At 41.3% G+C, this 14397-nt stretch overlaps 1 protein-coding gene across 1 annotated transcript in view; it reads left to right on the forward strand.

Moving 5' to 3' along the window:
* The window catches only part of IQGAP1 (IQ motif containing GTPase activating protein 1), a 103990-nt gene that overhangs the window by 54732 nt on the left and 34861 nt on the right, over positions 1-14397 (forward strand). The window contains exons 14-15 of the mRNA XM_058736496.1: positions 929-1053; positions 2646-2809. Coding sequence (XP_058592479.1) covers positions 929-1053; positions 2646-2809 — 289 coding nt within the window. The remainder of the gene's footprint in view (positions 1-928; positions 1054-2645; positions 2810-14397) is intronic.

Raw genomic sequence — 14397 nt, forward strand, 5'->3', positions numbered from 1 at the left:
TAGTGTTTTTAACTCTGGTTGATAATTCTTGTTTAAATCAGTACTTAATATTCAGTAAGAGTTGCTTAATGATGATATCCTTTTTTTTTTTTTTTTTTTTTTTTTTAAAGTAAGCTCTACACCCAACGCAGGGCTTGAACTCACGACCCCAAGATCAAGAGACACACACCATACTGACTGAGCCAGCCAGAGACCCTTAATGATATTTTGTTAGCTGGTGTATGGCCTTGTTTTTTTGTCTTTAGGAATTGGTTGAGACACTGCCTCTGGTTATTAGTTGGTGATACCTGGAATTTAGAACATGTAACAGGCTGTTAAGAATGAATGATATCCTGGGGCGCCTTGATGGCTCGTTTGCCAGAGCGTGCGCTCAGTCTTGGGGTTATGAATTCAAGCACCACATTGGGTGTAGAGATTACAAAAAGAAAAAAATAAACTTAAAAAAAAAGATAAGGGAAGAAGTAGTGATGCCTTTACATTTTCACATTTTGTTGAAGGTAACTCCTCAGTCCCAAAGTTTTCCTCCAGAGTATGTCAAACTGTTGGGATACCTTAGCTGTCTTTGTTCCTTGGATAATTTGTTCCCAGTCTTCTCATTCCTGTCATCTGTGACAATCCTGAAGATTCCTTTTACTTTCCTTTTCTTTCTTTTCTTTTTTTTTTTTTTAATGTTATTTATTTTGAAAGAGAGAGAGAGAGAGAGCAAGAAAGTGTACATACACACAAGGGAAGGGCAGAGAGAGAGAGAATCCCAAACAGGTTCCCATGCTGACAGCACAGAGCCCAATGTGGGGCTCGATCCCATAAACCATGAGATTACGACCTGAATTGAAACTAAGTGTTGGACACTTAACTGACTGAGCCACCCCTGAAGGTCCCTTTTCTTATGTTGTCCTTCATTGTCTTTTTTGTTGGGGGAATGGGGCAGGTATCTCGATGAGCTGATGAAACTGAAAACTCAGGCACATGCAGAAAATAATGGGTTTATTACATGGAATGACATTCAGGCTTGTGTGGACCATGTGAATCTGGTGGTGCAGGAGGAACATGAGAGTGAGTAATCTATTTAATTATCCCCTCAAATAATGACACAATTAAAGATGGTGTGATTCCATGACCTGATTCTGAACACTAGTCCTAGAAAGATTTTTGGAAATTGGGTGTGTGTGTGTGTGTGCGTGTGCGTGCGTGTGTGTATCTCAAAAAGCTAAGGTTAGATGTTGTTTTCAAAACCTCAGGCAACTGCTACAGTTTGGTGTGTGTGTAATAAAAACTAAAATATTCAGGACGTCCCTTGAACATGATCTTTTATTTTCAAACGTTTTGTAACAAGTAGTTGTGATGCTAACTAACTACCTGGAGTTAGGTCATCTTGCACGGGTGCAGGGCACAGTCCTCCTTAAGACTCCTCTCATTTCAGACACCAGTCACAAACTCTAAGGAGTTCCCAGGTCACCACGCTTCTGAACGACTGGCTATAAATTCAGAGGTTCCCTCAATCTCCCCCCGCAGGTTCAATAATTTGCTAGAGTGCCTTGCAGAACTCAGGGAAAAGCCTACGTTTATGATGATAGTTTTATTATAGAGTATACAAATCAGAAGTGGTCAGAAAAGGAGACCTGTAGGGGGATGTCTGGTAGGGTCCCAAATGTGAAGCTTATGTGTCCTTAGGATGTGTGTCACAACCAGGGAGGCTCACCTGAGTGTGGGGTGTCCAGAGTTTTTAAGGGGCTTCGTTACCTGTGGAGGATTGGTTGTTGGCCATGTAACTGAACTCGGTTTCTAGTCTGCCTCCCCTCCCTGGAGATAGGCAGGCTGGGCTGATACCACGATATCACACAGCTCAAAGCCCCAGTATTTTGATCGCGTGCTTGGTCTTGCTGGCATGACCAGCCCCCGTCCTGAGACCATCCAGGGGCCCGCCTGGTTCGCATAGATAGACTCAGGTGTGGTCCTAGAAGCCCGGCAAGAATAACACAGATAATCCTGCCATTTAGGAAATTCCAAGGGGTTCAGAGGCTTCATCTCAGAAACTCGGGTCAAAGGTCAGCCAAATTTTTCTTCTACCACCGAGCCTTTACAGAAGTAGTACAGCTGCCTGAGATACCTAAGGAGTGAATGTTTTTAGTTTTAATTTGTTCAGTTTGTACTTGCTGTAAGAAAAATGCCGTTGGTTAGTGAGCCCTCGGGTTGGATCTGCCATCGGCCACCTGTTTGCGGTGTGATCTTGAAGAAGAAATCTCTAAGCCTAGTCTTTTCTTACATAAAGATGTTGATCAGGTGACTTTTTAGGATTCTTTGAACTCTGACTTGCTGTGAATCAAAAATGGTTTTGATTACACATTGCAAAGTACTTGAAAGCTAGATTATTAAAGCCAGTTTTATCAAAATTCTCTCAACTTTTCAGGTAGAGCAATTAAAAATAAAACAGAAAGACTTGAGGTTTCAGTGGCAATATGGATACCAGGGAGTTTACTTTAAATGAGATAAATACTAAAAAAAAATTAAATGCTGCTTAATATTATAGGTGTCAAGTTATGATTTGAATCATAATGCTTGGGTGGATTTATGATGACTTAGATTTGTTTAAATAATTTCTTAATTAAAAGAAAATAACCTTTGTCCCTTTGTCCCTTCATATTTAGGGATTTTAGCCATTGGTTTAATTAACGAAGCCCTGGATGAAGGTGATGCCCAAAAGACTCTGCAGGCCCTGCAGATTCCTGCCGCTAAACTTGAGGGGGTTCTCGCAGAAGTGGCCCAGCATTACCAAGACACGCTGATCAGAGCAAAGAGAGAGAAGGCCCAGGTGAGTGGCACTGAAATTGTTCTTTTCCCTTCAGAGCACTTCATCCCTCATCCCTTCAGAGACAGAGGAAATGTTTCCCTTCATTTCCTCAATGACTGTTTTCTGGCACCTTCGGATTCGGAGCACTGGAGGGACACGAGACGTGACAGTGCATATTTGGGTGTTTTTGTGGTTCTCTGTTGTTGGAGACACATCTCTTGTGTCTCTTTAAGTAAATTCTGTGTTGAAATATAATGCCAAAATTGTGTAAGTTATGTAAGTTGCGTAAGTATATATGAGAATTAAAAGTGGCATAAATTTTCAAGAGCATACCTGTGTAATTGGTACTCAGATTATGAAAAGCTTAACGGAACTGTCCACCCCATCCTTTTCTGTCCTAGTCCACCCCCCACTCACCCACCTGCTGGTAACCACTATCCTGATTTTTAATGCCACGGTTGATTTTTGCCTGTATTTGAACTGCCTGTAAGTAGCATTTTATACTCTCTTGTATCCGGTTTCTTTTGCCCAACATAATGTTAGTGAAATTCATCTGTGTAGCTGCAAGATGTATGAGTTTGTTCATTCTCATTGTTGTGTGCTATTCCATCACAGGGTTATATATTCATCGTTGGTAAATTTGGGGTTGTTTCCCATTCTTTGGCTATTGCAAATAGTGCTTCTGTGAATATTTTAGTACATGTCTCTTGGTAAATATATGTATCATTTCTATTAATTAGGTGTACATTTAGAAGTAGAATGGATGGGTCATAGGGAATACACATAAGCTTTAGTAGATAAATGCCATGTTTTTTATAATGGCTTTACTGAGATGTAACTCTCATACCATAGATCTCACCATTTCAAAGCGTACATACAATTCAGCAGTTTTTATTCTGTTCACAGAGTTGTGCGACCCTCTCCTCAATCAGTTTTAGAAGATTTTTGTCACCCCAGAGAGAAACCTGGCACTCATTAGTCACTTCTCATTTTCCCTTAGTCTCTCCAGCTCGAGGCAACCAGCAGTCTGCTTCTGTTGGTGGATTTGCCTCTTCTGGTCATTTCGTCTACATGGACTCATACAATATGTGGTCCTTTGTGATTGGCTTCTTTCATTTAGCTTGGTTTATCCAAGTTGTAGCATGTGTTGGGAGTACATCATTTCTTTTTACTGTCAAATTATATTCCACTGTATGGCTGTACCACATTTTACTTATCCATTCATGAGCTGATGGACACATAGGTTGTTTCTACTTCATGGCTATTAGGAGCAATGCTGCTATGAACATAAAAGTTTTTGTGGGTGATTATAACACAAACATACCTTTTAAAAAGTTTGTCTTACCTCTCAGCTAGGTTGTTGAGGAAATGGACAAGATTTGTACCTCTTTTTCTCATGTTGCTGAGTAGGAAGTTGCTTTGTATATAGTAGGCCCTCAGATGTTAGTTGCATGATTAAGACATAATTACTTCTGTTTTTCTAATTGTGACGGATCTCCTTTTAGGTTCTTCCTAAGTAATAACAGTTACGTAGGGGGGACCACACCTTTCTTTTCTGACTGAGAGGATCCCTACAGTGAGGTCTGGTAGCAAGCAGAAGAACTGAAAGAAAACTCTTTTCTTTTTTTTTTTTTTTAAATTTTATTTTTAAGTAATCTCTACACCTAATGGGTGTCTCCAACTCACAACCCTGAGATCAAGGGTCTCTCTACTGACAGGGTCAGCCAGGTACCGCCTCCCCCCCGCCACCCCAAAAGAAATTTTTAATTTAGGGGGTCACATTCTTTCTGGGAAACCAAAGGTGGAAAAACAGACCAGAACTTTTGTGTTATTGAAGCTTTTGTATGCTCCCGCCGATGCAGGCTCTGTAAGCGTGGGCTGGGATGAGGGGTCGTGGCTAACACTGTAATGTTGATTGGCCTCCTTTGATTGCATTGTCAGGAGAGTAGTTGGCATTACCATGTCCTAATCATATAAATACAGCAAGTACCAGATTTCACTTAAGAGGCACATCATGGTGCAGAATGTCAGTGATCTGAAACACAAGTCCTATTTTGTAGTCAGGAAACTGAGAAAAAGGGATCGGATCTAATGTGATAAATACTTGGGTGAGAAGCGGTTGTAAATGGCGTTCTCTGTCTTTGATATTAATTTTGGACCATTTGGACCAGAGCTTCCCAAACTTGGCTGATTGTGAAAACACTTGAAAAGTCATTTTATTTTATTAAAAAAAATTTTTTTTTAATGTTTATTTATTTGTGTGAGAGAGAGGGAGACACAGAATCCGAAGCAGGCTCCAGGCTCTGAGCTGTCAGCACAGAGCCTGACACGAATGAACCATGAAATCATGACCTGAGCCAAAGTCGGATGCTTAACCGACTGAGCCACCCAGGTGCCCTGAAAAGTCATTTTATTTTTTTTTTTAATTTTTTTTTTTCAACGTTTTTTATTTATTTTTGGGACAGAGAGAGACAGAGCATGAACAGGGGAGGGGCAGAGAGAGAGAGGGAGACACAGAATCGGAAACAGGCTTCAGGCTCCGAGCCATCAGCCCAGAGCCTGACGCGGGGCTCGAACTCACGGACCGCGAGATCGTGACCTGGCTGAAGTCGGACGCTTAACCGACTGCGCCACCCAGGCGCCCCCTGAAAAGTCATTTTAAAAATACAGATTCCTAAGCTTTAACTCTATTCCTGATTTAGAATATCTCACCCGGGGCCTGGCTGCCCTGATTTTGTGAGGGCCAGTGGTGGTGGCGTTTGTTTTTGCTACCATATAAGTCCAGAAGGAATCTTAGATCTGACTGACAGAGGAGTGGGCTTTGAGAGAATGAGCTAGGTCTGGTTCCCTAAAAAAGGAAACCTCTAAAAAAGGAAAGTCACTGGGGCACACAACTTGTACCTGCTCTCACATGCTGTGAGCCTGACTGCTCCTTTTGTTTGGGTCGTGGGAGTTAAAGTTTTAGAGGATGTGACTAGAGTTTGAAGCATTTCCTTTTGCAGGGGAGTAACTTTCAGGATCCATCAAAAGGGGAGGAAGGGGGGCGGAGTTAAGGGAAAATTTGCTTGATAGTGCCAGGTCCAGCTGTGTAGACAAGTATTTGGAGGAATTGGCTTTTTTTAGGCCTCAGCTTAACAGTTCCTCTGAGCCATTTTTGGGAGTGGTTTTAAAAATAATCATCTGAGGGGCGCCTGGGTGGCGCAGTCGGTTAAGCGTCCGACTTCAGCCAGGTCACGATCTCGCGGTCCGTGAGTTCGAGCCCCGCGTCGGGCTCTGGGCTGATGGCTCGGAGCCTGGAGCCTGTTTCCGATTCTGTGTCTCCCTCTCTCTCTGCCCCTCCCCCGTTCATGCTCTGTCTCTCTCTGTCCCAAAAATAAATAAAAAACGTTGAAAAAAAAATTAAAAAAAAAAATAATAATCATCTGAGTTCTAAAATTAGTGAACAAAAATCTTAATTTAAATTTGGTCTGTAGTTTTCTTGTGATATCTTTGTGTCTGGTTTTGGTATCAGGGTAATACCGGCCTCAAAGAATGAACTGGGAAGTATAACTTCCTCTTCTAGGTTTTAGAAGAGTTTCTAAAGGACTGCTGTGATTGTTCTTTAGACGTTTGGTAGAATTCACCAGCGAAGCCATATGGCCCTATGTTTTTGTTTGTTTGTTTTTGTAGAATGTGTTTCCATGTCTGTGTTTGTTACAGGCCTATTCGGATTTTTTTTCCAGTATTCTTTATTCCTCCTTCCCTTTCTTGTTGCCCTCTGGGAATTCTGTTATGCATATATTGATATTATTAATGGTGTCCACAGGTTTCTGAGGCTTGATTCATTTTTTCTCATTCTTTTTTCATAACTGTTCCTTAGACTGGATATTGTTCCTCAGACTGTAAATTTAAATTGACCTATCTTCGGGCGCCTGGGTGGATGCCCAAATGGTTAAGCATTTGACTCTAGGTTTTAGCTCACGTCATGATTTCATGGTTCGTGGGTTTGAACCCTGAGCTGGGCTCTGTGTTGACAGTGCAGAACCTGCTGGGGGTTCTCTCTCTCTCTCTCTCTCTCTCTCTCTCTCTCTCTCTCTCTCTCAAAATAAATAAAATAAATAAACTTTAAAATAAATACACAAACAGACCTGTCATCTTCAAGTTCACTGACTCTTTGTTTTGCGTGCTCAAATCTGCTGAGTCCCTCCAGTAAATTTTTCATCTCAGTTATTGTCTTTTCAACTCCAGAATTTCATTTTAAAAAAAATAATTTGTTTCTTTATTGCTATTCTCTGGTAAGATACTGTTCTTATACTCTAAGTTTTTTAGACATGGTTTCCTTTCATTTTTTGAACATATTTAAAATAGAAAATTTAAGTCTGTTTGCTTTTTTCCCCTGTTTGAACATGCTTTCCTGTTTTGTTCTTTTTTTCACTTTGGTAGTTTCATAGAATTTTCTTTTTTTCTTGTTAATCCCTTTTTAAATTTTAATTCCAGTATAATTACATTACATTACATTACATTACATTACATTACATTACATTACATTAGTTTCAGGTATATGATACAATGATTCAACAGTTCTGTACATTACTCAGTGCTCATCATGGTAAGTGTACTCTTTAATCCCCATCATCTATTTCACCCATGCCCTCCACCCATCTCCCCTCTCGTAACCATCTGGTGTAGTTAAGAGTCTTTTTTTCTTTTTATTCATTTGTTTTGTTTCTTAAATTCCACATATGAGTGAAATCATATGGTATTTGTCTTTCTCCGAGTGACGTACTTCACTTAGCATAATACTCTTTAGCTCTATTGATGTCATTGCATATGGCAAGATTTCATTTTTTTTTTAAATTTTTTTAATCTTTATTTATTTTTGAGAGAGAGAGAGTGAGAGAGCAAGCAGGGAAGCAACAGAGAGAGGAGACACAGGATCCGAAGCAGGCTCCAGGCTCTAAGCTATTAGTACAGAGCCTGATGCGGGACTCGAACTCATGATCTGCAAGTTCATGATCTGAGCCAAAGTCGGATGTGCAACCAATTGAGCCACCCAGGTGCCCCAGTTTCATTCTTTTTTTTGTGTGTGTGTGATTTTTTAAAATTTATTTTTGAGACAGAGACAGAGCATGAGCAGGGGAGGGGCACAGAGGGAGGGAGACACAGAATCTGAAGCAGGCTCCAGGCTCTGAGCTGTCAGCGCAGAGCCCGACACGGGGCTGAACTCATAGACCGTGAGATCATGACCTGAGCCAAAGTCAGACGCTTAACCGACTGAGCCACCCAGGCGCCCCCCCTCTCCCCACCGATTTCATTCTTTTTTATAGCTGAGTAGTATTCCATTGTATGAGAATACCACATCTTCTGTATCCATTCATCTATTGATGGGCAGTTAGGCTGCTTCCATTATTTGGCTATTGTAAATAATGCTGCTAGAAACATAAGGGTGCATATATCTTTTCAAAATAGTGTTTTTTGTATTCTTTGGATAAATACCCAGTAGTTAGAATTATTGGATCATATGGTAGTTGTATTTTTAATTTTTTTTTTTCAAGCAAAACATCTCACATCTTTGTTACTGAACCACCCTACTGGTGCAGAAGCAAAGTAACAGAAGAATCATTTCCTGGATAAAACATGTCTATTGTTCAGGTAGTAATGATGCTGATAGAGTGACAGGATATGAGCAGCATAAATATGTATGCCATCTCATGTGGAATTCCTTACAGACCCAGCTTGGTTCTTCTCCAGTGCCTCCTCTTGGAGTTGTACCTGATTTTATTACCAGTTTTCATCCATCCTGGAAAAATGGGGAATGGAACGATTCTGCATTTGTCTCTTGGCCAGGAATTGCTTTATCCTGAGAGTCTTTGAGAAGACATGGTGAGGAACTGCACATACCATGATGGTGGAGAAAAGGAGAGAGCTATTTCTAATTTTTGAGGAACCCCCATACTCCTTTCCACAGTGGCTGTATCAGTGTGCACTCCCACCAACAGTGCACAAGGGTTCCTTTTTTTTCCATATCCTTGCCAACACTTGTTGTTTCTTGTGCTTTTGATTTTAACCATTCTGACAGGTGTGAGGTGATACCTTATTTTGGTTTTGATTTGCATTGCCCTGATGATTAGTGATATTGAACATCTTTTCATGTGTCAGCCATCTGTATGTCTTTGGGGAAATGTGTCTTCCTGTCTTCTGTCCATTTTTAATTGGATTGTTTTTTGGGTGTTGAGTCGTATAAGTTGTTTACATATTTTGGATACTAATCCTTTATCAGATATGTCATTTGCAAGTATCTTCTTCCATTCAGTAGGTTGTCTTTTAGTTTTGTTGATCATTTCCTCTGCTGTGCATAAGCTTTTTATTTTGATGTAGTCCCTTGCCTGTTGTTTCCCTTGCCTCAGGAGCCATATCTAGAAAAATGTTGGCTATGGCCAGCCCCTGTCAGAGAAGTTACTGCCTGGGCTCTCTTACAGGATTTTTGTGGTTTCAGGTCTCACATTTAGGTTCTTAATCCATTTTGAGTTTACTTTTGTGGATGGTGTAAGAAAGTGGTCCAGTTTCGTTCTTTTGCATGTAGCTGCCCAGTTTTCCCATCAGCATTTGTTGAAGAGACTTTTTCCCATTGCATATTCTTGCCTCCTTTATTGAAGATTATTGACTGTGTAATCGTGGGTTTATTCCTGGACTGTCTATTCTGCTCCATTGATCCAAGTGTCTTTTTTTTTGTGCTAGTACCATACAGTTTTGATTGCAACAGCTTTGTAGTATAACTTGAAATCTGGGTTTGTGATACCTCCAGTTTGGTTTTTCTTTTTTAAGATTGCTTTGGGTATTCAGCATCTTTTATGGTTCCATACAAATTTTAGGATTATATTAGTTCTGTGAAAAATGTTGTTGGTATTTTGATGAGGATTGCGTTAAATCTGTAGGTTGCTTTGGGTAGTATGGACATTTTGACAATATTAATTCTTCCAATCCATGAGCATGGAATGTCTTTCCATTTGTGTCATCTTCAATTTCTTTCATCGGTGGTTTTTGAGTTTTCAGAATTCAGGTCTTTTATCTCTTTGGTTAAGTTTATTCCCAGGTATTTTATTATTTTTGGTGCAATTGTAAATGGGATTGTTTCCTTAATTTCTCTTTCTGCTACCTCATTATTAGTGTATAGAAACGCAATGGATTTCTCTATGTTGATCTTGTATCCTGTGATGTTACTGAATTCATTTATCAGTTCCAGCAGTGTTTTGGTGGAGACTTCAGGGTTTTCAATATATGATACCATGTCATCTGCAAATAGTGAAAGTTTTACTTTTTCCATATCAATTTGGATGCCTTTTATTTCTTTCTCTTTCTCATTGCTGTGGTTAGGACTTCAGTACTATGTTGAATAAAAGTGGTGAGAGTGGACATCCTTGTCTTGTTCCTGACCTTAGGGGGAAAGCTCTCAGTTTTTCACCATTGAGTATGATGTTAGCTGTGAGTTCTTCATATATGGCCTTTATTATGTTGACACATGTTCCCTCTAAACTTACTTTTTTTTTTTAACAGTATGTATTTTTAAGTTTTTATTTATTTTTGAAAGAGAGAGAGCATGAATAGGGAAGGGGTAGAGAGAGATGGGGACAGAGGATCTGAAGCGGGCTCTGCTCTGCTCTGAGCCCGATATGGTGCTCGAACTCCTAAACCATGAGATCATAACCTGAGCCACAGTCAGATCCTTAACCAACTGAGCCACCCAGGCACCCCCCTCTCAACCTACTTTGTTGAGGATTTTTATCATGAATGGATGTTGTACTTTGTCAAATCTTGCTTTCTTGTTTCTTTGCATGTCTTGTAATTTTTTTGTTGAAAACTGGACATTTTATAATGGGGCAACTCTGGAAATCAGAGTCTATCCCTTCCTCAAGGTTTATTGTTGTCTTTTGTTAATGTTGTCTGTTTAGTGACTTTCAATCCTGTTATGTCATATGTGGCCTGCTTAATTAGCTAGAAGTCATCTAATGGTTAGGCAGAGTATTTTTTTTTTTTAAGTTTATTTATTTTGAGAGAGAGAGAGGGACAGAGAGTGAGGGACAGAGAGAATCCCAAGCAAGCTCCACACTGTCACCACAGAGCCTTACATGGGGCTCAAACTCACAAACTGTGAGATCATGACCTGAGCCAAAATCAAGAGTCAGACGCTCAACTGACTAAGCCACCCAGGGGCCCATAGGCAGAGTATTTTTAAATGCCTAGAACCAATAAAGCTCCCAGCTTTTGCTGAGGGCCAGTGTGCATGTTGGGGTGCATCTTCAACACTCAGCCAGGTACTTTGCAATTCTGTCTTACCCTTCACTTCATGCTTGCCCAAAACTTCAAGGTTGGCCAGAGGTGAGCCCTTACAGCCTTATCGGATCTTTTCTGAGCATGTGCACAACTCACAGATGTATTATGGCCTTCTGGATTCCCATCTCAGGAGTATGTCAGAGGCTTCCAAAGCTCTCTGTGGACATCTCGTTCTCAAATTTTCCTTTTTAAGCTTTTTGGTTAGCTTACTGTTTGCCTTAATTTTTATCCACTGCTCTAGACATTTGTGATGTTAAACAAGTGCCTCTTACTGTTTTTGATAAATGCCCCTGGAGAAAAGGCTGTTTGCACAGGGCATGCTCTAAGTCAGTTCAGATGAAGACAGCCTTGCTTGGTCTTCTAGGGATCTACCTACCAGGTCAGCTGGTGACAGTTCTCTGGGAATAGAAGGGGCTCTGAGGGAGGTGTGTGTGTGTGTGTGTGTGTGTGTGTGTGTGTGTGGTGGAGGGAGGCAGATGGAAATGGGGCCATTTGAAATGCCACAAAGCTCACAGTTGTTAATGAAATTCAGCGGTTATTCTTGGATAAACTGATTACTGCAAGCATTTGGTCAATTTACGTAGTTTTGAAAAAGTTGCCTCTGATGATTTTTGCCAGTGTTTTTGTTGCTTTTATGTAGGAGAGGATTTTCAGAAGTCCTTACTGTACTATTTTCACTGATGGTCACTTCTCTCTTCATTTAAATTTAGTGTTTTTGCAATACTTGTTAAAGTAGATTCCTAGTCATTGGGTAGTAATATCTGCATGCTAAGACATGGACATCAGGGAGTCTCCAGGGCTCCTTTTGTAATTACAGGTGTGAATGACTTGTAACTCTCTGTTCTGCTCCCCCCGCTACGGTGTGTGTACATACATACGTGCACGTGGCTAAAAATCAGCTGTGTGCACCAGTGCGACCGTACCAGTTGTTGGAATATTGAGATACTTTTGTTCGGTCCGCTGCTGCTGCCCTGACAATGTGTGCCACCCCCGGTTCTTGCTCTTTCCCTGGGCTTTGGCTGTGCAGCAACTAAAGGATTAATAGCCAGTCCAGCGGGCCATAGGACTGCTCTTCGGATTGTTGAGTGCTTGTGTTGCATTGTTGATGCGTGTGTTGTATAGATGCATGTATGTGTGTGTTGACGTGTGTATGTATATGTATGGTGTAGTTTGTGTGTGTGTGTATGTGGCATGGTTTGCATGTATGATGATAAGTAATATCTCAATGTTATTTAATATTAAATTAATATTCGTTAATAATTTAATAATATTTTATTTGTCGTCACACATGCAAATCATGCCCCATGTAACAGGAGAGACTTAAGGGGTAAGAAGTGCCCTATGGAGGCGTGTGAGTGTGTGCTGTGCACACACACACACACAGAATGGCCACTCTTTGCCCCTTCTCCCTTTCCTTTCCCCATATTTACCTACAATCATTGCCCACTCTTTTTGGTTCTTATTTCTGGTTTCTGTCTCTTTACCTCTTCTGAATGCAGCCAGTGTGCAAGTGGCAGCCTTGTTAAGGGGCAGAATTTCAGTATATTTTATGTAGCATTTTCACTTTAAGTCTTTTACCTCGGTATTCTCCACGGTATCTAGCCTAGAGTTTTAACTCTCTGCTCAATGATTTGTGTCAATCTTGGATGGTCTCTTTAGAGTGTGTGGGGGCATCTGGGTTTTTTGTCATCTTATTTGATCTGATTGGAGCTGAGAGAACCTGTCCTTTCCTTACACTGGGATGAGGTGGTGTGTGTCTCTTTCCTCCTTCAGTCTGGTGACGGCCATTCCTATATCATCTTTCCCTGCCACACCCGACACACCCATCTGTTCCCTTCTCTCGCTTCTGCTTCCGCTGCTCTCGCCCGCCTGCTTCTTAGGGGAGCGTGCATGTGTTTGTTTTGATTGTTTTGCCTCAGTCTGCCTGGGGCAGAGAAGGCACAACTCGGAATGGTCAGAATTCTTGGTAAGCTGGGCCTTTCTCTGAATGCAGGGGACATTGTGCCAAACCTCCCAGCTCTGTGTACAGTAGATTTCTGCTCAGGGGTATCTGATGTGCGATTAGCCTAAAAATGAACCAAAAAGGGCCTGGTTCTGTGGGAATACTTTTGTTTTTATGTGCGACGACTTTCAGGCTACCTCTTCTGGAGATTACGCCTCCAGCCCTCTAGTGTGTGATTTCTCAGTTTACGTTGTCACAGACCTGGAGCTGACTCACCATATTGTCTCCCGTTGAAACTATTGCTTAGCATTTCCAGTATTTATTGATACGATTTTAGGGGGATCGGGTGCGGCCGTTTTGTTTTCAGTACCAGAAAGTGACTAGTGGTAGGAACGTACTAACTTCTGAAGCTCTTAGGTTATATGTTCATGCATTCTATTTGTCCGTGTACTCATTTCCTTCCCCCAGTGTCAGTTTCTTAAAATTGGGACAGCGCCTCTTAAGATTCTAAGCCCAGCATTTACCTTAATTTGCTTAAATGACCTTTCTTCCTAAAACTCTGCATTTGAAAGGAATACATCACAGCTTTCAACGTCCCATGGCTTCCTTTGGCTTTCTCCTGTCACCAAGGTGCTTTGGCCACTGCCTCGCTCTGCTGATTGAAACATTGTGTCTCTCTCCACAATAATGTGGGAGGAAAGGGAAGCTTCCTCTGAGGTTTTGCTAGACTGTTGGGCCTCCTGAGGACACTGAAAAGGTCTGCTTTGCCCTGCTTCGTCTGGCAGCGTAATTGTAGTTCCTGCTCCCGGTTGTCTCATTGGTGCCTTGGCAGGTTATATGTACACCAAGCACTTAGAATGGAGTTTTGATCTGCTATTTACCCCAAATGCTATTAGCTCGAGCCTGAGAAACAGTTAATTTTATTGGATCTGCCAGGATCACCTCAAACATGACTCTCACAGCCTGGCCACTTCAAAACCTGAGGTGTCTTGCCTTTTCTGGAGAAGACTGCTGTATTAATCTTTAGTATTGGTGCTTTCTATTAAGACTTTTGGAGACATTAACAAACAGAGGACCCTCACTGTTGGGAGACGGTTGAAACTTCTGTAACCTCAGTATGACCACTGAAATCTAAGTTGGTATCAGAGGTTTTCAGTTCTGACTCTGACACTGACACAGGTGGAATGGTAGAATCTGTCCCCTCACAGCAGTGAGTACCTGGGGCTAATCCCTAGTGACGTGCCCAAGTCACAGAGTGTTAGCCAGATTCTTGGAAATTAGAAGATACCGGAGGACAATTCTGCCAATCCCAGTCTGTTTGACATGTCTTTCAGCGCAAACGATTGCCAATAAGCTA

The sequence above is a fragment of the Neofelis nebulosa genome, chromosome 7 (genome assembly GCF_028018385.1).
Source record: "Neofelis nebulosa isolate mNeoNeb1 chromosome 7, mNeoNeb1.pri, whole genome shotgun sequence".
Classification (NCBI taxonomy): domain Eukaryota; kingdom Metazoa; phylum Chordata; class Mammalia; order Carnivora; family Felidae; genus Neofelis; species Neofelis nebulosa.